The following is a 23,970-nucleotide window of genomic DNA, read 5'->3' on the forward strand; positions in this document are numbered from 1 at the left end:
TCAGCATCTTATGAACACACCAATCTGTACAGATGGAAGAGAAGCTTGTCACAATCCCTCCATGGACTGCTCACCCGAACACCTCCAGATTTTTTAGTTTCAAGTTTACAGGTGTCATTTATGGCATTCAGTTTCTACATTTCATGAGAAAATTCACTTCTCCCACATTCTTGTGAATGCGTTTTCACTTTCTTCAGTCACTGTACATACTGCCTGCAATAAACTGAGAGCACAGAGGCCGAGGTGGAGGAGAGAACAACGGCTCCTGTCTCATCCTGGCACCGCAGCACTGTGGCCAGGAACAGCCACCCGAGGAGGGGTAACCAAGAGAGCCCTGCCGAGTCTCACATTTCCCATCGAGCTGTGGGTTTGCTGCCAGCAGAGCTATGATCAGGATGAGCACCAGTAGAAGCACCACATTTAAAACGTCTTTTGTTCACTGCAAGACAGCTAAAAAAAATTAAACTACCTAATGTCCTCTACTCCATGCCAATTAAACCAACACAAAAAATGCTACAAAACTAGTCTACAACACTTAAATTTACCATTTCACTCCTCTCTAAGGAACAGCTCTGAACTTCTGATGCAAGCCAGGATAAAGCCATTTAATCACAGCACAGGTTTTTATTAGCTGGTTCCCACCAGACGGGCACAGTGGCCCTCTCACAATGAAATCAGTAACAGAGAATCCTTACTGGAAGCTCAGAAACATGTTTACTTTATATACAACAAAAACATATTTACAACAAGTAAACTATGTACAAAAAAAAAATACAAGAGACATTTCCATGGCAATCACTGTATAAATTAACAAAATAAATAGGAAGGAAGCAGGTCCCATTCTTAAGGCACAAAACCTTCTTCCCAAGACTGTACAGGGATTCACTTGCTTCCCAACACTTTTGATAGGATCACAGGAATGGTGGGGAGACCCCTGAGGAACGACGGTCGCTGGGCAATGATACAGACACACAGTCACTGCTGACAGTTGTAGAAAAACATCATTTTTCATCCTTTCCTTTTTTTTCTTTTGACAGTACACACACCTTAAGATACAAAATAAGTCTTGTAAACAGCCTGTTTTATAAATCACATCACTATTATGCACATTTTTAAATAACACTAAAACAATGAACAAAGCTTTCCATACAATTTGGGTGCAGAAGCAGTTGCAGCACTGGCACTTGAAGGCCTTGGCAGTGCTGGAGGCTCCCAGGTGCCAGGCCAGCACCTCCAGGCACCCAGTGGCACAGCTGCCCTTGGCCACCGTGCTGGCTCCTGCTGACATCCCACGAGCTACAACAGAGAGGTTGTACCAGCCCGCCCAAGGGCAGCCCAGGGCAGGGCACTGCCAACAGCCAAACCTCCCTCCAGCCTCCACTGCATGCAATCTCACCTAGCCTGAACATCATTCCTCAGAACCTGCCATTAAATACCCACGATGCTGCCAGAATGTGAGAGAACGGACTGAAGCCTCCTCCAAGCAGAAGAAACCCCAGGCCCAGCTCACTGCAGCCACTGCCAGGGGTGAGGGATGCAAACAGAAGGCGTCGCACAGCTTTCACAGGAGTTGCATTTCTTCAGGGACTGAACACCTGTGTGATATGTGCCGTTCTAGCTTCTCTCAGGCTGGTGTTCCTGACACTGCTGGACAGTCTCTTTTTGGCAAAGCAGCAGGTTTTTTACTAACTATCTTTCCTGAGTTTCTCTCCCACAAAAAATTATCAGATGCCAGAAGAGAAACTCAGAATAATGTAGCCAGTTCTACCTGGCTCCCTACTTTGCACATAGCTCTCACTGATGTTCAACACAAATTGTCTTCATCTATTCACAAAAATCTCTGCAACAGAAATCTGCACTATTCCCAGTGAGACACACGGAACTACAACCCTTTTAGGTTTTTTAGATCTATACCTTAATAAATATTCAAAGGCACTCAGGTTAAATGTAGATCCCATTTTCTAGCTCTTAAAAGAAGGTAGAACTCCTTCCCTGCCTCCGGTAAGTAATAGACAGGAATATAGTGGCTGTCAACCCTTTGATAAATGTGCATGTGCACAAAAAGAATCTGAAGGCATTGACACACAGACCATAAAAATGATTGACACACAGATCAAAAGAAACGAGATGGGTCTGTCCAGGCCTCATCACTCATGCAGATGGCTAAAGGCCATGAGGTCTTGATAGATACGGCATGAATTAAGGAACACACCTGAACGTAAAAACTCTTTGGATTCCTCTGTTGCTCTGGGCAGGAAGAGTAGAGAGGAGCTGTTTCTATGGAATCAAGAATTTAATCCCTCAGGGATTATGCAAGCAAAGCAAGTGCTTATTGTTCATGCATCTTTAACCATGAGGCTGCCTGGGGAAAGTCCACAGCAAGAACAGTTCCTTCACTACATACAGGAACAAACACAGATCTCACCTCTTCCCAGAGTTATCACCTGCCTCACCCCCCCCACTGCACTCTCCTGGGAAGGCACATGGATGTCCCAGCCACGGACAATTCTGGGACAGGCAGTGGGATGCACACACTGTGAGGTCACTGCACACCACCACTGATGGCTGCATACTGGGGCTCTCCTAAGGAGGTTTCTCCTCATTTTCATCCAGACACTGGTCTGTGCCTCAACAAGCAAGTGGGACAATACAGTATGTCTGCAATTCTTACTTACCTGATACCTCAGGAATTCAATATAGTAAGAGGGGGTCTGTACTGATAAAAAATACAGCTATGGAAGCAACTGCCAACATATAGATAGGAGAAATAAATTCAGGGCAAGGCTGGACATATTTCCTGCTCAGGCCCCAGAGTCTTTCTACCATTAGTGTTTCTAGCTGGATCAAGAACGTTTAGTCTTCTTTTACCTTCTCATGAGCAAACGCTGTCATTTGCCAGGCTGAGAGGAGACACATGGGTGAACGTGTCTGGTTAGAACAGACAGGCAGAGTCAGAATTACCCTTGGTGAAATACTAGAGAATTCAGTGGAGTTTGCCCAGCTGAAACAAAATCAGCCCAGAGCCTTTATAAGCTGCCAAATCTTTACATAAACTAACTTGACTGATAGTTATTAGACTAGAGAAGTGATATCAATTTGATAAAAATCCTTACATGTAAAAAATGAAGAATGATGTCCTCAGCAAATTATCTTTTATTCCACTGTGTATGTGGCCTTTTCTGTCTGCAGCCATAGTCAGACAGGTGCCACTCTAAAAATAAAAAATAAATACACAGAAGATGACAGAGTAATTAAAAATTCTTGCTGTCTCTCGAGTTTCACAGCAATGACTGTTGCCAAATTCCCCTTGAAGTGATAAACTATGCATGCTGGTTTTGGGCTTTAACAGCCATCCAGCTGGGGTCAGCCATCTAGAAACTCTGATTCAGAGGCACTAATTTTTCCATGCTTCACTGTAGCTGGTACCAAAGGCAATGTATCAACACACTCCAGTTTTCATTATGATGCTCATTTACTTGGTAACAATCCTCTTTCTCTCAGTGCTCTTACAGGAGCCCCAATGTTTGACAGCATAAGGAATTCCTCTTAGGGGTACAGCCCAGGGAACTGAGTTACCCTTGTCTTTTGTATCACCCTGGAGTGAAGCAGCAAGGCAGCAAGAAAGAGAAGCAAGGTGCAAAAGCCACTAAAACCAAGACAGGTGAAAAGATCCAAGTACTAGACACAAATAACGTATTTTGTGACAGAAATAGTTTCCTACACTGCAAGCTGAAGTAAAGAAACAGCTCTCGTGTTTATGGCCACAGAAGTGGCACTAAATGGGCAGGAAGCTACACCTGGCCATTGACAGTCGTGCTGCTGCCTCCACCAAGATGAAGTAAGTTGTCCAGTATCTCCCTTCTTGTGCAGCCCAAACAGCTCATTAGCTTTTCCCTCCCTTTTATCTGGTCTCCCAAAGATAAATTCAGAACAAATGTCAGAGCTGATCCCCTGTAACCATTTGGCTCTCCAGAATTTTCTTTTCTTACTGCCAGGAATTTCTGAACAATTGTCCGTGATGACTCAGCACCACATTTTTTGTGAAAACCTAAAGGTTGTACCACTGCCCCTGGCTGGAAGAGGAGAGATGGCCCAGCAGAAGGCCCCACCAGCTGGTGCAGACCCTGTCTGAACCACGTGCACTGTTTGCTGCAAAGGCATGAGTGAGTGAGAATCACTGGATATTCATCGGAAGAGGCCTGTACTGGCTTCCAATTTTGGATGCACATTGCACACAACTACAGACGCATTAAAAAGGGATTAGTAAGACACAAGGAAAGGCTTTGTCCCACTTAAATACGCTAAATACAGGTGCGACACGCAGATGAGCAGGAAAGTTTTGGGTCTGAAATGACTGTCAGATGCTCCTGAACTAAGACTGGCCAATATATCTTTTGCCCTGAATGATTCTACTGTGATGAAGTTAACCAGTAAAGGTAGCTGTGTTGCAATTCTCAGGATTCCTGCACTGTCCCTGGAACCAGAACTTCCCACGTCGGAGGACATGGCTCTTCCAACAGCGAGTGAGTTCTCTCCAGGAGGCTCTGCCAACCGCAGAGGAGGTGCCTCTCCACTGGGTGCAGCCATACCCCACAGGAAAGAAGTAGCACCATGCTTGGTTGATATGAGCTCTGAACAGCTAAAATTTGGCTGTTCAGCAGAGACAGTTGTGAGGACATCTGCTTTGTGAGGTGACTGCTGTGCAGTTAGGGGGAATGGTAGACACAGGCTGTGAAAACAGAAGCTAAGCCTCGCTGGCAGGAGTACTCCGGCTCAGCTCCTTGATCCCGTGCAGTATCCTCTTCATGTGACCCACTTTGGTCACACCCAGGTCCTGGAAGAAAAAAGAAAACCTTACATTAAGAGAAAGGCAGAAGGAAACTCCAGGTGGCCAAGCAATGGTTATGAACTAGTCAGCCAGCTACAAAGAGAGGAAGAAACCAACCAGAAAAATTCCAAACCTGACCGTTATATATAGAGCCTCAAACCACATGTCAAAAAGCTACTAAGGAATGCAGAGTGGGCACAGAGCAATGCAGAGAAACAACTGCAGACTGTGAGCCAGAACCACAAATTGCTTTGGCTGTCAAAGGCTGAGAAAACAGAAAGAGGACACAGATGTCAAGGACCTAAACTAGTAGTCAAAACATGCAGGAAGAACTAACCAGTCACATCTGATAACTGGGTACCATGCAACAAACACAGGCTGTAGGTGGATGACATGCAGAGAGCTCAGCTACACAGGTTACAGCAAACCTCACCAGAGGAAGATGGTTAAAACAACAAAGATTCAAGGGGCATTGAACAAATGCCATGCACTGCTTAAAAAAAACAGTGTTCTCCTCCTCTATGCAAGTCACCAGAATGATGACACAAGTCTCTTGCACATGCAAGGAACCACCACTTTCAATTTCTCTCAGTAGAAACAATGTCTCCTGGTGAGGAGAAGAAAAGTTGTGCAATGTGGTTTCTAAGCACTATAAAAAAGGATTCTCTCCATTCATAAGCCTCATCAAAGTGCACAATCATGTTTTCTTGTAACAAAGTGTGATGATCTATTTGTCCAGTCGCTGCATAGTGAGAACCAAATCTTCCCATCAGAGCACCTGCTGCAAAGATGGTAAAGTAGCTGAGAAAAACTTCACCATTAAAAACAGAGACTCTCAAGAGCACTATTGGCAATCTGTGTGCTGGACTGCATCACATCTCCAGGAAGCTGTGGCAGAACTAGACGGCTGGTCCCTCAACCACCTCTTCTACCTCCCTGCTATTAAAAACCAGGTGAACTGAAACGGTGAGAAAATAAAATGAGGCTGTAGTGAACCCGTCCATCTTGCCAAGGCACCTGGAATGAACAGCAGGCAGACCACCTCCAAGCACATTCAGCACAGAAAGTCATGCAGATGCAGCTGGCTATTTCTCATGAGCTGACCATGAAAGTACCTTGAGGTCCCTCCGTTCGAGGTGTAGGAGCTCAGAGCCCCGGACGTCATGGCGGATGAAGATATCCTTATACTCACAAAGACTGAGGTGCTCAAGCCACGCCGCAACCTCCTCCGTTCCCCAGAGGTGAACTGTTAGAGATGGAAAAGCAGGAGTGCATTGAGTACCCAGAATCCCAGGAGACAGGGAGAGATGAGGACACCACAGCACTCAGTGCCAGAGGAGGAGGGCAAGCAGGACCACAGCCTCTAACCAAGGGGAGGGCAGCACAACCTTCAATCTCGAATGAAGGAGGAAGGGCAAAAAAAGGTAAGAGACATTCTCTTAAGAAGAGGCCTGCTGCAGTACAGCCAGGAGGAAGTGCGTATTTGTTTTGATGGGATGGGTTATCCTTTGATGGGCATAACTTTTTTAAAGTTTACCCCCATGTTTAAGAACAGTTAATTCATTGTGTAAATTCTGTGTACAAAACAACAGATTTGTAAAATATATGATGGAGAATCACAGCACAGATTAGTTTGCATATTATCATGTACAACCACTTGTGCTCAGTTAACAAAATGGCAGCCTCTCTCCCCCTTGTCTGAGGGAGAGAGGAAGTGTTTAGACTTCCACCTTCTTGCACAGTCTCTAAATAAGAGAATAATACAGTTTCCCAGTTCTGGGAGACAGCGAATGAACACCAGCCCGTCAGACAGGAGACTGTACCCACAACTCCATGGCAGAGGACAGGACCCAAAAGCCAACAAAACAGGTCATACTTCTGAATTTTGGAAGAAAGCCTTCATAATGAGAGCATAAACCAAAAATCAACTACACCAATTTAGAGAGAAAGTGTCTTGAACGGCAATTTGTTGATTCATAGCCAGTTTTTATCTACTGACCAATAGGATTAAAGGTCAGGGAGCACCTGTGGTGATGCTGATCCCCAGCCAATTAGACAGGAAACTTGATTAAAGCCTGAAGGTGAATCAATGAGAAAAATATCATTTACTGTATCATAGAGAACAAGCAGTGAAAAGACCGGAGTTATGTGGACTTGGGCCCCACAGTCATTTTTATACTTAAAATGCCGAAATCCTCGAATTCACTTCCCTAAGCACCCTCTGAAATATCCCTGAAAATCTGTACAGTGTCAGGAGAATTCTTCAGAGGGTACTTCCTGCTCAGGAATGTTTTGCATGGTACAGGGGGACCATGACTCAGAAGGGAACAATAAGCTACTCTGCCACATGAAAAAGATCGACTAGACCTGCAAGAAGAGGCAGATGCAGGTGAAACAGAAGGAGAGGACGTGTGAGGAAACAGACCAAGAAAAGGTAGTGGTGTGACCACATTGATGTGACAAAAGACACAATGAATGAGCAGACTTGGTACCCGGCAATCCCACGCTACTGTGAGTCTCCTTATTTTTGTTGTTCTTCTCCTTTTTAAACTTGGTCACCAGGCGGAATTTGCCACTGCGGCTGCGTTTAGAATAATCCAGCATCTGGTTCTGCAAGAACAGAAAGGGAAAATCAAGCACACAATCATAAACTGATTGGAATGGACCAAGAGCAACAAGCACTGTCAAGCTCAGCTCCATGATCTTGTAAGAAAGGGAAAAAAAAAAAATCATAAGCTCGTTCTGATCAGGCCAGAAAAGGAAGCAGAGAAAGTTGATCCCACGTTAGGCAAGGGATCTTAGCAGGAAATTAATTTCTTTAGCCCTAGGGACTCAAGTTTCTTCCTTAATAATTATTTCTCACATCAGTCACATAGTAACAGAAGTCAAACACACAGCCAACTAGGGAAAAAGAGAACAGCTAGGGAAAAATAGCCTTGATCCTCCTCACCTCCTCATCACAGGGCTCCATAAGCTGCCACAGCCAAGGGATGTCTGCCAGTTTCCTCAGCTGGAGGTCCATGTCTGCCAGGGCTGCCTGGAGCTGCTCCTTCTGTGGAGGATCTAATTGCTGGATCAGGAATAGAAGGAAGGCAGAGTTAAAAGCCACATGGTAGAACACACAGCCAGGCCCTTGCCTTGAAGTTCCTCACTAACAAAGCAGTTCCTCCTTTTGAAAGGAAGTGCACAGCAGGCACTCTGCCCAGACCAAGTTAACAATTCTTATCTTTTCTGAGCTCTAGGCTCCACAGCATGCCCATGAAGCAAAATCTTCTGTAGCAAATGATTTCTGGATGATTAACATCTAAACTGACTTACAGAGTCCAAGACAAGCAAAATGCTAGGCCAAGGCAATAGGAGGAGAGGGGAGAAAGTGAGTGGCTGCTTTTTCCTCTTGCTTTGTGCTCCTTACCAGTGCCATCTTGCCCGCCAGCAGGAGCTCTGTCTCATTGTGCAGGGCTCTGACATTATTCACCATCTCTACAACAAGGCTGCAGTTCAGACCCTGCAGGGAAGCAATTCATGCACAAGTTAAGCTTAGAAGTGCAGAGGTCTGAGCAGTCAAAAGGAAGAAGTCTTAGACTAGCAAGGCCTACTTTTGGTCAAGCAGAATGGAAAACCAAGGGCTATGGAGCAAGGACAAAATGGGAGATGCCAAGTGAGTGCAGTACCTCTGTAGACTTGGATTTAGCGTAGACTTTATCCATAGACTTGGAGCTGGCATTGACAGCATGGGCAAGCTCCTGTTCCATGTCCTGATAGGACTGAGCTATTTCCCGAATGCTAAAGAGAGAATTACAGATTGCATCAGCATATGCTCAAAGCAGGAGATCTCTCCTGACTGGATATCCCATTTTAACACCCATCCGAGCAGCGAGCCGAGCTCACGGCAGGGGCACAGCCTCTGGCAAGGCAGGCCAGTCCTCCTGTCACACTGAGCGTGCACAGGCAAGGAAACGCAGCTCTCACAGACACAGCATGTTCAGTTCTGCACACAGACTGGGATCAGTTTGAAATACAACCCAGACATTTTAGTATGACCAGAGTGATGTGAAAGGCAGCTGCACTTATAGCAGCCTTCTCTAATGACTCTGGGAATTTTCTCTCAGAAGCCTGACTAAAGGATGAGCAGGTAAGCATACATTCTGGGCTTTGTACAAAAATTTCTGCTGGGCATCAGGGTTACAAGAACCCAGGTTGTAATCTGATCTCCCTGAGAGGCCTTTCTTTCTTTTCTGAAAAAATTAATTTATATTCAAAGGTAACAGGTTCTTTCAGAATTAAAGGATCCATGTTTGCTCATGAAAGTAACATTTTTTTGTTCAGAATGGCCTAAGAAAGTTTATTGAACTTCAGTCCTCGTTCAGCTGGGACACTGAACAATGAATGACGCTACTCCCAGTGACATGGACCAGTAATGCAGCAGGTAAGACTGAACAAGAACATCTCCAGAAACAGCAAGCAGGACAAGAACTTCAGGTCCTAAAGGAGGCTCTATTCATCCAAAAGCAAGTTGAGTCACACCTGTGGATCAGAGCACCTGCAGCTTGACCAAACTGGATGATCTGGGTGGATTCTTCTTCAGACATGATCTCTGGTTGCAGAGAGAAAGAGGAGGGTCGTGACAACTCACACTTCTGTTTGTCCTCCCAAGACTTCAGGGTGCTCTCAAATGCCTAAAAACACAGCAAGCAAACTATAAGGTCCCTTGTAAAGCTCCTATAAAAACCCAGTGACTGTGCCTATGCCTGTAAAACATGTAGATCTGCTACAGGCACTTTTCACTGCAGGGCCCAGTAGTTAAGTTGCTTATAACTTCACTAACTAGCTGGCTGGGATGGAGTTTTCCAGGTCACATGCTTGCCTTGGCTGAATTTTTGCTTAAGCACAGTTTTAGTCAAAATTACTGGGCCAATTCTGAGGACCAGACTAGCAAAATCCAACAATTCCCTACTGGTAGCAGCCTTTTATTTGAGCAGCTGTATCACCTTCCCACTTCAGTATTACTGTGACACTTCAGAGCTTGAAATGAAAAATGGTCAAGGCTCCTTCTTATCTGGACGTAAACTGGGCTTCCCTAGGAACTGGTGGGCTAAGCAGCTGCATTTGGAGCTAGGACCTGTCCCATCTGCAACCTTACTGATATTCCTGTGGGCAGCAGCTAATGGTGCAGGAAGAAGAGAACAGATCCCATGTAGAAAAATCAATATTGTATATGGTGAGAATGAAAACTATGGAGCCCTGTGGTAAAGCATTCCCTTCCCCTACTGCCCCTCATACTGGAAAACCAGGCTCTGTCAGCATAGTGCAAGCTACCTGCTGATCTCACTCTTGCTGATGACTCTTCAGTGGTCCAGATGAGGCCAAATAAGGGAATTTGAGTTTTTCCATCTTCGGTTTAGGAAACTATATATCCCAAATCACATTTGAAAAATGTTACCAAAGGTACATGGTCACGTGCATGAAGGGAGGACCCCCCTTCATCAGCTGAATAGGACAGGTTTGCTCTGTGAAAGCAGGGGCATGCAATGACCATCAAAAGGACAGCAGGAAAAACAAGAATAAGTTGAGACAAAGTTGAGTGTGCAACTGAAAAACTGGAACTTCTTCCTCAGTGGCAATTCCATGACTGCAAAACCAAGTTGGCAGGCAATTAGGAATGGGCTGGCACAATCAGAGCTATGGCTTCTGATGGTCCAACACATAGCACACTCACAAAGGGACTGCTGTGTCCTCTCTATCTCTTGTGCTTCCCATCGCCTTTCCCACCATGCCCATACATAGGTTGCCTCTCCTTTTCTCCCTCCCTTTACCTTTTACAGCAGCAATCCTGTTCTCTCATGCTGTTTGTGCTATCTCCTTCAAGCACTCTCCCTCCAAGTGTCAGTGTGATGCTGCAGAAGCTCTCTTAACCTTCACAAAAGATGGTGTGCACTATTCCTGTCTGCTCTCCACAACATTCACATCATAGCTGACAAGACTCTCTTTGAGCTCAAATGAGGATAGATTCAGACTAGATACAAGGCAGGACTTTATACGATGAGGGGGATGAAACACTGGCACAGGTTGCCCAGAGAAGTGGTGGATGCCCCATCTCTGGCAACATTTAGACCACAGGCTGGATGGGGCTTTAAGCAACCTGGTGTAGTGGAAGGTGTCCAGCCCCAAGACACAGGGTTCAACTAGATGACCTTTAAAGTCCCTTCCAACCCAAACCATTCTGTGGTTTTATCATCAACACCCACTGCTCTCCCAGCTAAGAGGTCTCCAGTGCCCTGTCCTACCATGACAGGGGCTTTGTATGCCCACCTTTGCTTTCTTTTCATACTATCATCTTTGTAACTCCCTGCCAGGCAATGTGCCTCAGGCCTGTACCAGGCTGCTTTCCCTTTTTCCCTTTGTTGTACTCCTTCCTCTTGTGATTCAGCAGGTGAGTCCTTTGCAGAGGACTTTGATTTGCTCTGGAAGCTAGGTAAAGGGGTGTTACCCTGGAAAGTATGAAGAGCTGCTATCAACTGAACTGTTTATGCACGGACAGTTACAGAGTTAGGCGGAATCATAAAGCCTGTCTGTGCCACAGCAAGGTCTTTATCCTTTCCTTTGTCTTACCACTGCTCAGTCATACAGCAAAAGAGCAAAAAGGCTTCCTTATTTGCTGGTACTCATCAGATGTATTTGAAAATTATCAGATGAGACCAACACACACTTCTGAACAAGGCATAAGACGCTGCTTTACATGGTCAATGAGGTATAAGCCACATACTGAACAACAATGAGAAATTAAAACATTGACCGTCTGAATTTAGACAATCCACAGCACTTGGCGAGGCAGGCATCCTGTGGGAAAAACAGCATGCAAGCATGTTAAGAAACACTGTCATAAGACACCTAGAAAAGGAAGTAAAATAAGCTTGCATAGAGAATCTTATTTATGCCCTTTCCCAAGTGGTGAATGAAAGTTTAACCACATTCTTTCCCAAAAGGTTTATGGTGTGTAACAAAACATTCCTACATTCACAAAGATAATATTCACATGTGGCCCTTGCCACGCTCTCCAGAAATATGTGACATCAAAACACATGTGTACTGCACAGGGCATTCAAGATGCTCTTACCCTGTCTCGGGTGAGGGTCTGTGCCCTGTTCTTATGAACAATCCAAATGTAACCTGGAGGCTGGATCCAGGCTTCTCCATCCACTTGTACGGGAACTCCCTCTTCTCCAAGGATTGCTATCTTTACTGTCCGGCACTGCAAGGAGTGACTGGGTAAGAAAAGCTCTAAAATGTTGATTTTCCAAAAGCATAAGCCAATCTCTGTCTTTCCAAAGCCCCACCCCACGTGCTGTAGCTTTGGTGCTACTTGAGGGAAACATGTCTGAGCAGCAGGGCACACCTCACCCTTAAGCAGTCTTTGGACTACCCCGCATTTGAGCTGTTGGTCTAACTCCTACTACAGTGAATGCTAGCAAACAATTCCATACTCAAATGTCTCTTGAGCATGCCCATTTCCAGCCCTGGTGGATGCTCTTTCCATGGACCAGAGAGAGCAGAAAGAAGAGCCTTACAAAGTCACCAGCTGGAGAGTGGGGCAGGTGGGAAGAACTCACAAAAAGCAGCTGATACCTGTGCAATCCGGTGATGCTGTAGGTTTATCACACGTGACACTGCCATCTGCATGCTACCAAACACGGCTACCACCTCCAAAATCTTGTCATCGAAGGAAGGGGCTGTAAATGTCTGCCACATACAAGGGAGAGAGAATTCGGCTGAGGCACAGCTCTGTTGGAGAGCAACATTAAGTAGAAACATTTTTTGGATGGCCTTAGAGAATACTCACATCATCTTCCTTGGTTCCCCCCCAGAAATTGGTGCCTCCTGCGTAGCTGGGAATGTTGAGTACAGCAATCCCCTGGAGACTGGGCAGAGGGATTGGCCTCCCATCGCACTGCACAGAAACGAAGGCAACACTACTCTCAGCCCAGCAAGAGAGAGACCCTCCTGCCAGAGCACATGCTCTGTGAACAGAAACAGCCTGCACCATCTTAGTAATACATTAATTCAGGTTTTGTCCTGTGCATTCTTGGCCTAGAAGAGCAGAAGTTATCCACTCAAGCCTCACGAGCCACACATCTTCTGGCAGACACAGATTTTAGAGAGATACCGTTGCTTCTGTTTCTCTAACAGGAACAGGGCACACCTCAGAGCCTTGGCAAAGCCTCTTGATTTATTCCTCAAGAAAGGGGAATAAAACTCCTGAAACATCCATATGATCAGAGTCTCCTCCTGCAAGTTACCTGTTTATGCTGTACATGACCTATACAAAAATACTTCTTTTCCAGTTGGATGCACGTTATAGCACTGTTAAATTCAGAGCTTTCCACTGCACCCACCATCTAAAGTGATGTGTTCATGTGAGATACCACATGTAATATAACAATCTTATCCATGCTGAACACTGTGTTGCGAACAGCAAATACTTTCCAGCAGGAAGACACTTCTTCCCTCATGAGCTGAGAATACAAGTTATGCTCCAGAACCAAGAAAAGCCACTTTTAGTTAGCTCAGGGTGACATATAGCAAATACATTGTTTCAGGCAGGCAAATGGCACCAAGTCAAATCACCATGCCAAAGTCACAGTGCCTGAAGGAGATGGAATTAGGCATCCCAGTCTTAGGAACAGAAGAGCATGCTAATCCCTCACCTCCAGCAAGACCTTCTGCTCCAGGTTTCTATATGTTCTGTGCAGCAGCTCCTTGGTCCCCAATACTCCATACCACATCATGTTCTTAGTACGACTTCTAACAGGGCAAATAAAAAGAGAAGAAGTCAGCACAGACATTTACCCTTTCACTAAGAAGAAATAAAAACTTCACACTGAAATGGTACCTGCTACATCCTAAAACACAAAGGTGCTTTGCTTCAAAAAGGGTGAAGCACTCCAAGTGGTCACTGTTTGTGCTGGGAAACTACTTCCCTTTAAATAAATGTCAGGTAGGAATAGAGCATGAGTAACAGACACTACCAGAAACATACACAGACTGCCCTGGCACAGAACTTGTCCATCTCATACACCAGGACATCAACAGTGCTTGGTTGTATTAGCTCATATACAGCAAATGTAGCCAATCCCAGGCTACACAAAGCATCCTGTAGTTGCTCAGGTATTCAAAAGGCCAAACCTGTGGTTTGTACTGAGTCAGGATCAACCAGCCTCTGTGGCATTTAGAATTGAAATGTGCTTCTCTCATAGCTAAATAGCAAGCCCAGGAGAAAAATCTGTGAGCGAGATGACATAAATAGAACCAATGTGCTAAATCTGCACCAATGTAGCTACTTAAATACCTTACAGTATAATGAATCAGTAATAAATCAGTAACTAATCGCTTCCACCATGATTTCAAGCCTTGAAGAAGCATTATGGAGACAATACACCTATTCAGCACATTGTATACAACCAGCTTCAAAACCACTCAAAAGCACCAAGTGGTTCAGTCGCTTCTGGCATCAATCCAAAGGTCAGTCAAAACCAAACCCACCTGCATTTCTCTGGGTGCTCATCACGTTTGTTGTTGAAGTCCAAAGAAATCTTTGCATCCAGTCCAATTCCAAAGTAATTATTCATGACACACTTCTCTGTGTAATATTCACTGCCAAACAGAAAAACAAAACTTCCATTTGTACCATTTGGTGCGTATCTCACACAGAATCAGAATCATTTAGGCTCGAAAAGACCACCAAGCCCAACCGTGTCAGATGTGTCACTGCATGTGTAACTCCATAAACTGATCCTTAATCCCTGGAGTCCAGCATATGGATCCATTTACATAACTCCAGGCTGCTGCAGTCCATTAGTTTGGTCTATAAACTAATGCCCCTCTCTGCTGAGGTCTGTTTGCAAACACCCACTCCCTCCCTTAAAGCTCCTGAGCACACTCACAGATTTTCAGGCTCAGAGTTAAAGGGATCAGCATGGATCAACAATCGGCTGATGACAGAGCTCCCAGGCAAAGAACCTGACATTCCAGCACGGATATCTGTAGGAAAATTGACCATGGAGAAGAGCATGATGAATAATAAGCAGAAAACAGGTAACTTCAATCCAAAAGATGAGATAACAAGAGTTGATACATTCTTCCCTGTCATTCATGAAGAAAGCAAATAGCATTAGTGCTTTCTTTCACTCCAGAGGTTAGGTCTTTTGACAAGGAGAAGGGTTTCTGGGGCTGCCAGCAGGGTTTCTGACTGACAGTGAACTGCCTAAGGCCAGCAGCACAGTTGTACAGAAACACAGAAAAGGGAAATAGGAGTGTACTCTCTGCCGCAGCTTTTTTGTTCCAGGGCGAGACACACAATATCCCTGCTACAGTGAATAGAGAAAAAGAAGTAGGAGTAAAGCTATGACCCAAGTTATTCAAGAATTACTGTCTCCTGCCTCTTAAATTATTAACTGGTGACCCACAAATAGTAGGTTTGTCAGAGAGAAAGGAAATTATCTGCTTCCAGAAGGAGCAATTTGAACAAATTATTTGGGGGAAGAGATGGAAAGATACTGCCACAGTGATGGGGAGAAGTTGCTGTGCATCATGTGGGAGGTGGGATTCTGCTGGGTCTGTGCACTTCCAGTCACTTCAGCCTTCACAGAAAGGGACTGCTGCTCCCAAACCTATGGCTGTCACTCTTCAGAAACCTTCCTCAACAGCATTGTCTCCCCCTTCTCATGGTTACTTTGAGATCAGTATGTCCTTGCAACTGGCATCTAAATTCTGCCACTTCACAGCATTAATAAAAATCTGTGTCTAAGTCTTAGCTACAAACTGGAAACCACTACAGTTCCAAGCCCCCACTTGCAGCTACCCACAAAGGGACTTCTCTCACGGTCAACCCTGCACAAAAGGGCACCTGGCAGGACAATTTCGTGTTTTCACCCATGCTCCAGTTGGCTGCCTCGGTGGGAAGTGCTGGGTGTTACACTTACTTGGGTAGAGGATTTTTGTGTTCAGCATAGGCAAGTTGTCCCGGTTTCCTGTCTGGGGAGGAAGGGATGCAGAGCTGCCCAATGACAAACTTCCTTTGTTTACTAGTCTTTCGCAAGGAGACTTTGAGGCTGTAAAACACAACACAAACTTGGTTATTGACAAACATAGTGCTGTGATTCAGACCAGCACAGCCCAAGCAGAAAGACTGGGTTATGAATCACTCAACAGCAAAACACTTGAGCCCCCAGAAAACAAAGAATTGACAGAATCAGTCATTAAGAGACAGAGATGTCACATATGTGCTGCTGGAAAACCTCAGAGACTGGAAGTATCAAAATGCCACATGAAAAATATTAGCAATGGAGATGAGAAAAAGCTGGTGCCAGCAGCACAACAGACAGGGTATTTGGCCCCAAATCAATACTCAGGGAAGTTCCACATGTATCTGGAGTGATCAGGGATCTCTAACAAATCACTCACATAACACATTTACTAAAGCAAACTGGCTGCTGTTCTCTGTCATCTGCAAAGGATGACATGAAAAATGCACAAGACTGTACTTGTCCAAGCACTGAAAGCCAAGAGAACCCAGATTACTGGCTAAGGTGCAAGAAAATTTCTGAATCCTAGGCTTCATATGCTAAGATCATGGAAGCCATGAGAATGTAGCAAAAAGTGGGGTGTACAGCACAGGCTAGAACACAGCAACGTGCAAGGCCTGAAGAGCAATCATGCAAAAATTTGAGAAGAACAGAACACAGAGGGTAATACACATAACACCTCCTTCCTTTTTTACAGCTAACAGAAATGTAATCCACAGGCAAGACCTGCATGGTGGCAGCCCCAGAGCAGTACCTTTCCTCTGGCTCCTCCCCTTGGACACTCCAAAGCTGCTGCTGTGTGATGACTGCATGGAAATCTTATCCTCATTCCTCAGCTCCTTGCCCTCCTCAGAGGCTGAGAGACTAAGGAGGAAGCCCTCTTGCTCCTGCGTCTGGGCATTCTGCTCATCTACAGCTGTATGGAGAGATAAAGTAGGTGAGTGCCTCACAGCTCTTCTGGCAAGGAATACCTCCCACTCATGTAAATAACAACAGGATGGGACTCTAAATGTCCTGATTCCTTAAAGGAAAGAACAGGAATAACACAAAGCTTTCTTTTATCATTTGTCTCAGCTCTGCTCTGAAGAGATTTTGGAACCAGCCTGGCTCAGCCTCCTTGTTTACTTTGCTGAGCTCTTTAACAGTGAGGCTCTAAACAGAAGTGTCCATTTTTAATGCCACAGGTTCTCAGGCATCCTGAGATGTAAACTGTGCTAGAGGTGATCGGCTTCCATTTATTTGCATTTAGATGTTGCCAGGAATTCTAACCAGATGGATGTGAAATGATTAATGAATTTCCTGTTTGTTTAATCTGTAGTGGTGCAATAACATAAGCCACTTGAAAAGGGAACTTAGACACATATAATCAAGAAGGAAGAAAATAGCAGCTGGTAAAAACCAATACAAACAGAGGAAAGAATCAGATTGCGCACTTTAGAAGAAGAAAAACAGTTTAGAAAAGTTGAACAAATACATCTGAAATGTAACTGGAGTTTGCTTGAGAGCTGGTAAAATTCAAATGTTAGCATGCTGCCTAAAGAAATCAAAACTGCCTTTGAATGCCATCAACAGGTCTTTTCCTCCCCAGCAGCCCCTGCCAGGGACACAGCTCTGAATGCCCTCAGCTGCTCTACCAGCTGACTACCTGCATAGCTCACCCCCTTCTTTCAGTCTCTTCCTCTCCCTTGTGTGCTAACCCTGTAGTTCATCAGAACTGCCCACGAGGCAATCCAACCCACTTGCACAGCAGAAACAGAACACTTCTGGCTGGGTTAAGCAAATTTCTTGGGCTCCAAAAGAACTCCACAAACATCAAACTGGCCTAAGGTAAGCAGCAGCAAATGAGGGAGCAGTGAGGTCAAGGCCTCCTACTTCACCAGAAGCAGGCTGTTTGCTGAACTTCCACTACTCACCTTCAGCAAAGGTTGTACACAATGCTGCAGTGCTGGAAATCCAAGCAATATTGCAATGATTCATAACTCACTACACAGTTGTTCATAGTGCACACCTGGGTGTGCATGAAGTTACATCTGCAGCTTCAATGCTTTTATCTCCAGTAACAATCTGTTAAGTACTTCCTTTGGTCTCAGTTAACCCCCGAGTTTATTACTAACACCTGGAGACTGACGCCTTTCAAAGGAAAGGGAACTTGGAGCATTGGGCGGCGTGTGCCTGGAGAGAGATAAGGGTCAAGATGTGGAGAAGACGGTCACCTGCCTAAAAAGTTAATGTCAGAACAGAACTGACTTGCACCAAGGTGCAGTGTTTTCTTTCCAAGGACAAAGCTCATTTAAGAAGTTCCTGTCCTTTCCTGCAGTTGTACCACAGCAATGTTTTGCTGGGCTCTGCTATAAAGAGATTGAAACAATTCAAGTTAAAATACTTAAAATCCTTTCTTCCCAAGTATTTTCAGATCTTGTTTTACAGTAAGGCCACACAAAGAGCTGCACTGACACAATTGTGGTATGGGTGGGGACAGACAGGAAATGCAAAGTAACAGTGTGGGAGGGTAGGAACTTCCTAAAGCAGCCCGCTGGGAGAGAACACACCTTGAACTTCAGACTCATTTACCAAGCAATGTTTCCAAAACGTGGGCTTGGCAGAGGTGACACTGAAACTAAATGGCCAGGCTTACTGAGTAGCTTATCTAGCTCAGGAAAGCTGCTTTCAAGAAGGAAGCCTGCTGCCCCTAGAACAAAGGAAATTTTTACTTTCTAAGAGGCTGTAGGAAGCGACAAGCAGGACTCCTGACAGGTTACCTTTCTCTGCATGCTCTATTATCTGGCGAATGGCTTTTTTCAAGCTGTTAGCTCTGAGCATGAGCTGCTCTCGGGGACGGAATATCTGGGGCCTTGCAGTGCATGCCGAGCCCACCGAGCGCTCGCTCGAAGAGTCACCAGCACTGCCCGACCCATCCCCGTCCTCCGTCTCCTCTGCAATGGTGGGAGGAGGGTTGGACAGAGAGGAAGATGCTTGAGATTCATCATTCAGTGTCTTCAGCAATGAGTCCAGCTTCTCCTTCAGGACAGAGCACTACATGAAGAAGAACAACATTTGAGTAAAACTAACAGTTGCCTGGGTAGCTCATTCTTTAGTACTTACTGAACTGCTGCTATCCTAGTTCTATGAGAACAGAGCATCTTTACATTGCAGAAGTAGAAACCCAAACATTTTTTCAAATTTTACCTTCCTGGCCATGACCTCTGATTCCTCTGAGCTTTCTGTTGCCTTCTCATAGGCTTTCCCTACTCGAGCCACAAAATCCTTCACTGTCTCACAAAGCACCCTAGACAAAGAGGAAAACAAAATCACACAAGGATTGTCGCAGGATTTTCACAGTGCAACTTAGAGCAGTTTTCCTCTAAGTACTCACTTGGCTGAGGAGATCACCACTGAGTGTTGGTCAGAAGTCAAAATTTTGGACAAATGAGCAGCCACAGAATCTTCATAGCAGAGAATCTTCTGCACCTGTTGACAGTCAGAAAGAAGCCACTAGGGTGCTGCTTCCCAACATAACAACATATGCTGTGAAATCCTGGCTCCTCAGGGAGTACCTATCACTCTACAGATTCTTTTTGCCCTGAGAAAGTTCCACAGACCAGGGCTCTGTTACTCACTGAAGATCTGAATGTGATGAAGAAACTAATTCTGAACCTACAAATCATCAGCAATGCAGTTCTTAGAGTCTCTGATCAACTGCAAATCTAAAAGCACTTGGTTGTTTTGTGACTGCTATGCAGCTTGCCACTATTTCAACAACTTGATGTCATGAAGCAAATAAAAGGCAGTACTTTCCTTTCCGTCCCGTTCCAAAGTATCTTCTCCTCATCCCTCACTATGGTTTGTTGACTCTTGTAACCCAACCTCCATCCTTCTCCATAATACTTCATTGACTTAAAGCCCCAGATTTTTGCAGCTCTGGCTACACCCATGCTCAGGTCTGCTCCACTGGAGCTCAACCACTGCCTCCTATCTGGTGTGCTCCAAGGCTGATGCTCCAGACCCCTGCCCTCTGCATCCTGCAAGGTACCTCTGAATCCTCACTGAAATCTTCAGTGACTGTGCAAGTGGAGGCCTGGCGAGGGAATTTGGTTTCATACACCATGATGCTCCACCTGTTGAAAATCACACTTGTCACTACAATGCAGATGGTTTCCTCTGTTATCCAAATATAACAGGCTAGAACCTCAAAGCAGAACAAACTTTGAGGAGCCATCACTGATATAAAGAAGCCACAGAGGGGCAATGGAAGTACAGAGGGGCTGAACTGGGGAAGAAGGAAGGGTGACACTATGAACAAGCATTCTACAGCACAGGGAACATCTCTTTTCCCTCTCCACAGAAATTCCATGGGCATTACTTGATTCAATGTAAGAGATGCCAAGACGCAACTCTAAAGACATGAAACAGTTTTAAATGTACAAAGATACACAGGATCTATCAATACTAAGGGTAGACATCCACTTCTGCATTTGGCTTCCATTTCTAAGCCAAGCTCAAGATAAATTGGTTCAGATTTACCAACAAGAAATTGCTTAAAAAAAAAAGTCATGACTTTAAGGCTGACAAATTCAATTAATGAGGACTCTGGGACAGAAGAGAGGACACTGGACATCAGATAATTTCACTTGTTACTGTTCTGCAGCAGCAACATGGAAAGCCAGACCACTTTCTGTTGCTAGAGGGTGACAGTAGATTATCAATGACAAAAGGTTATCTGACATTAGTAAGAGGTCCAGAAGCTTGGCAGAGTCAGGACTGCCCCGTGCTCCTGAAAGGATATTTGCACACAACTTTCAAAGAGCAGACAATGTTAGTGATGGTTACTCACCTGTCCAGCATTTTGGTACTGGCCCTCTCCAGCTTCTCTAGGATCTGAGGGAGCTGGGTATCATCATCACAAGCAGAACCCCAGCCTAAAACACGAGCAAGGTCATTCCCTGTTCCCAAGGGCAGCACTCCCAGCTGGCACTGCATTAGAGAAAAGGAAAATAAAAGTGATAGTCAAATGGGAAAACACAAGCTGGGAACAGCCATGAGTAACATGACTGATTCCTTTACACACCAGTCACTGAGAAACAGCTAATCCCAGGGTGGGGACAAAGTAACTGGATGGGGAAAACAGCCAGAAAGCATACAAATAAGGAAAAATTTCCTCTACTTTTGGTTGCGATTTGAGAGAGGAGCATTTAACAGCTACCATCTCAAGGAGCACCTCGCTACAGTAAACCTCCTAGAGGTTTGTATCTAGCCATCAGGTGGTGCCATTGTGTTTCTGTAAAATCAGCAGAGACAGCTCCCAGGCAAAACACTGTATGATACCTCTACCCCAGTGAAGTTTCTGCCTATCCCTAAGACTCAGATACTACACTATGAGAATTAAAGGGAACAGAGCACAACCCATGTGCAACTCCCAAGTTTTCTAACCACAGCCCTTTCAGAGCATGTCTCTGCTGGCGATAGAGCAGGAATACTCAGAGCTACTCCAAAAGCTGGATCTTGTGGAGGAACACTGGAGACAGGAATAAAGAATTAATCCATTACTGGATTCATTTCTTGCAGAAAACTAGTGCAAGAGCACTGCTACGGTAAGCTTTCAGCAACTTCAGTCCTGGGGCAAACGACATCTGCATGACCAAGGAAAGTTCTCTTCAGCCCATGCTGTTGTTACTACATTCCCTCATCCAACCAAGCTCTTGGGGCAGGTACCTGCTTGTGAAGGTTGAGGCTATCAATTTCAGAGAGAACCCAGCCAACACTTCCGTCCCCACCACAAACTAGAATCCGGAAAGTGTCAAATTTCTGGAATAAGCGTAAACTACAGAGAAAAGAAAAAAAAACAAAGCAAGGGGGAAAAACAATCAGCTGTTACAGAAAGAAATGATAATTCCTATCTAGGTAATAAACATGGCAGCTTTGCTTAAAGTAGGCTCTGATTTCACAATGAATGTGGGTCACTGCCAGGTTACAGATGAATTTAAATGGTTATAATTAAGGGATTATAAATACAGCTAAGCAATTTACAATAGCTATTCACTACAGAAGTATCTCCCAAGACATACTCATCTACTAAAGCAGAGCACTTTTGTCTGCAGAGAACAGGAAACAAGCATGTGATAGCTGATTATCCATTGAATTAACTCCTTGCAGCCTTGCTGTGTCCAGCCTAACACTAGTTATTTGTCACTGTTCTAAGTGCTCTGATGTCACTGCCTTTGCACTCATGGCCACACCAATTAAAGCAAAGCTTCAACAGGGGGCTTTTCATGCAGCCAATCAGCCAGGAGACAACTGCAAGAGGACATAAAGCAACACAGGCTTTGGTCCTTCTGGGAAAGCAACATAAATCACTGTTCTGGTGCCTTGTCTGTTCCGCAGGCTAGCAAACAGCTCACTAGTGTCAATTTCTCCATTCACCCTTTCCAGAATAATAAAAAACAACCTCTCCTGTTTGAAACTGTGCTTCCTACTGAACATTTTTGAGATCTACTACCTGTTTTTATTTTGGGTTTTTATGTGTGTTTTTTACTATTGTTACCTAAATAGGATTTGCTGTAGTACACGAAAATCCTTATTTTATCAAGCACTGCTGACACACAAAAGATGACTACCAGAAATGACAACATCCTATGGTACCCGTCTGACTAACAGCAGCTGAAAATATTCAAATTATCAAGAAGCAGCCTTTCTCTGTACCATCACTCCCTTTTTAAGTGAATATATAAGAGCAGCTGTTTTAGAAGTGTGCACCACAGCTCAAGAAGGTAATTGATTCCCTCCCTTCCATTCCTGCTTAAAAGCAAAATTCCTCACGACAGTCAGCCCAGCTGGGGAGGGGAGCAAGGAAAGTACTCAATTTTACAAGTCTTTAGTAAATTATTTTTCAGCCAAACACATCCCCTGGACAGAATACTGCAGTTTTAAATGCCAGTGTTTTGCAATATGCTATGGCAAAGAACCACAACAGTTCTCAGGACCCAATGATCACTCATCCAGGGATGGACACTCCCAGATTTAGCCCCCTGCATCTACACATCTAGTCAAAGACTTGGAGTCATAGTTAGGAAAAGATGAGAGAAATTCACCTTGTATTGGCTCTTATTATAAGGAGCACCAGTTAATGACAGAAGTTACTCAAATATGAAAAACATTTGGAAGTGGGCAAACTAAAGACGAAACTTTTTTTTTAAGCGAGAGTTGCAGAAATACACAAAAATTTATTTCACAGCACTCACATTTTTTTAATATCCACAGATATTCTAGCATAATCTGGTAAAAAGTCTGAAATGTAACTTAGATCCTAGGGCAGAACGAACTTTACCAAATGCACTCATAAAAGATCTTTCCACAACATCACCACAAAGTCTTTGAGGGATGGAAGCTTCACAGACTTCTCAGGTAAGTTATTTCTCAATACATCTCATCTTGACAATATTAATTTGCTATCTATGACATCCGTCTGTTCACTTGAGTTAACTGAAGTTAACTCTTCTTAGCAGTACATCAGGATGTCGGTTACAAGACTGTTTGCTGACAAGTTTTCTTATGGATTCAAGCTTTCCACGCTTTGTCTTCTTCCAGGGGAGTGTTTCTGGAATTTCCCCAAAACGCCTCAAGCTGTCCTGCTATTACCGATGAATAGATACAATAACCTTTTTGACAACGTTTTTGGTTTTAGCTAATCAATAACACTAAACACAGAGAGAGGAAAACCCCTAAAAACCTCATGTGTTCAGTTTTCTCTGAGGAATGAGTTCCCTGTTACATTTGAGGATGAGCTTAATCAAATAAATCCCTTGTACTTTTCAGGTATTTACAAGGAATTTCTGTTTCCATAGAATATATGCCTACCCAAGGTGAGGTCCTCCATTCATGAGGTCAAAGACCTGGGCTGGATTCAGCAGCTGCTTGAATCTTCGTAGAAATTTTACGCCTTGGTTGTCTCCGCTTTTTGAGTTGACAAAGACCAACAACGGGCTTGTGCAAGAAGGGGGACAAGTAGCTTTCCAGAAACCTGTTGGGGCAAAGGGAAGTGAGAGGGAGCAAAAGCCAAGAGATGTGAAG

General features: G+C 44.5%; 1 protein-coding gene across 5 annotated transcripts in view; it reads right to left on the reverse strand.

Moving 5' to 3' along the window:
- Positions 1–240: 240 nt before the first annotated feature.
- The window catches only part of DGKD (diacylglycerol kinase delta), a gene marked incomplete at its 5' end in the record, with an annotated part of 58,413 nt that continues 34,683 nt past the window's right edge, over positions 241–23,970 (reverse strand). For all 5 annotated transcript variants that reach the window (XM_082288226.1, XM_082288229.1, XM_082288228.1 and 2 more), the window contains 22 exons: positions 241–4,834; positions 5,944–6,074; positions 7,321–7,438; positions 7,779–7,898; positions 8,241–8,333; positions 8,500–8,611; positions 9,353–9,504; positions 11,943–12,077; positions 12,452–12,565; positions 12,666–12,773; positions 13,531–13,627; positions 14,366–14,476; positions 14,767–14,863; positions 15,805–15,933; positions 16,661–16,822; positions 18,666–18,939; positions 19,093–19,192; positions 19,280–19,374; positions 19,937–20,021; positions 20,738–20,877; positions 21,616–21,724; positions 23,758–23,920. In XM_082288226.1, the coding sequence (XP_082144352.1) occupies positions 4,745–4,834; positions 5,944–6,074; positions 7,321–7,438; positions 7,779–7,898; positions 8,241–8,333; positions 8,500–8,611; positions 9,353–9,504; positions 11,943–12,077; positions 12,452–12,565; positions 12,666–12,773; positions 13,531–13,627; positions 14,366–14,476; positions 14,767–14,863; positions 15,805–15,933; positions 16,661–16,822; positions 18,666–18,939; positions 19,093–19,192; positions 19,280–19,374; positions 19,937–20,021; positions 20,738–20,877; positions 21,616–21,724; positions 23,758–23,920 (2,735 nt within the window). In that variant the 3' untranslated portion in view covers positions 241–4,744. The remainder of the gene's footprint in view (positions 4,835–5,943; positions 6,075–7,320; positions 7,439–7,778; positions 7,899–8,240; positions 8,334–8,499; positions 8,612–9,352; positions 9,505–11,942; positions 12,078–12,451; positions 12,566–12,665; positions 12,774–13,530; positions 13,628–14,365; positions 14,477–14,766; positions 14,864–15,804; positions 15,934–16,660; positions 16,823–18,665; positions 18,940–19,092; positions 19,193–19,279; positions 19,375–19,936; positions 20,022–20,737; positions 20,878–21,615; positions 21,725–23,757; positions 23,921–23,970) is intronic.

The sequence above is a fragment of the Coloeus monedula genome (assembly GCF_965178545.1).
Source record: "Coloeus monedula genome assembly, chromosome: 10".
Classification (NCBI taxonomy): Eukaryota; Metazoa; Chordata; class Aves; order Passeriformes; family Corvidae; genus Coloeus; species Coloeus monedula.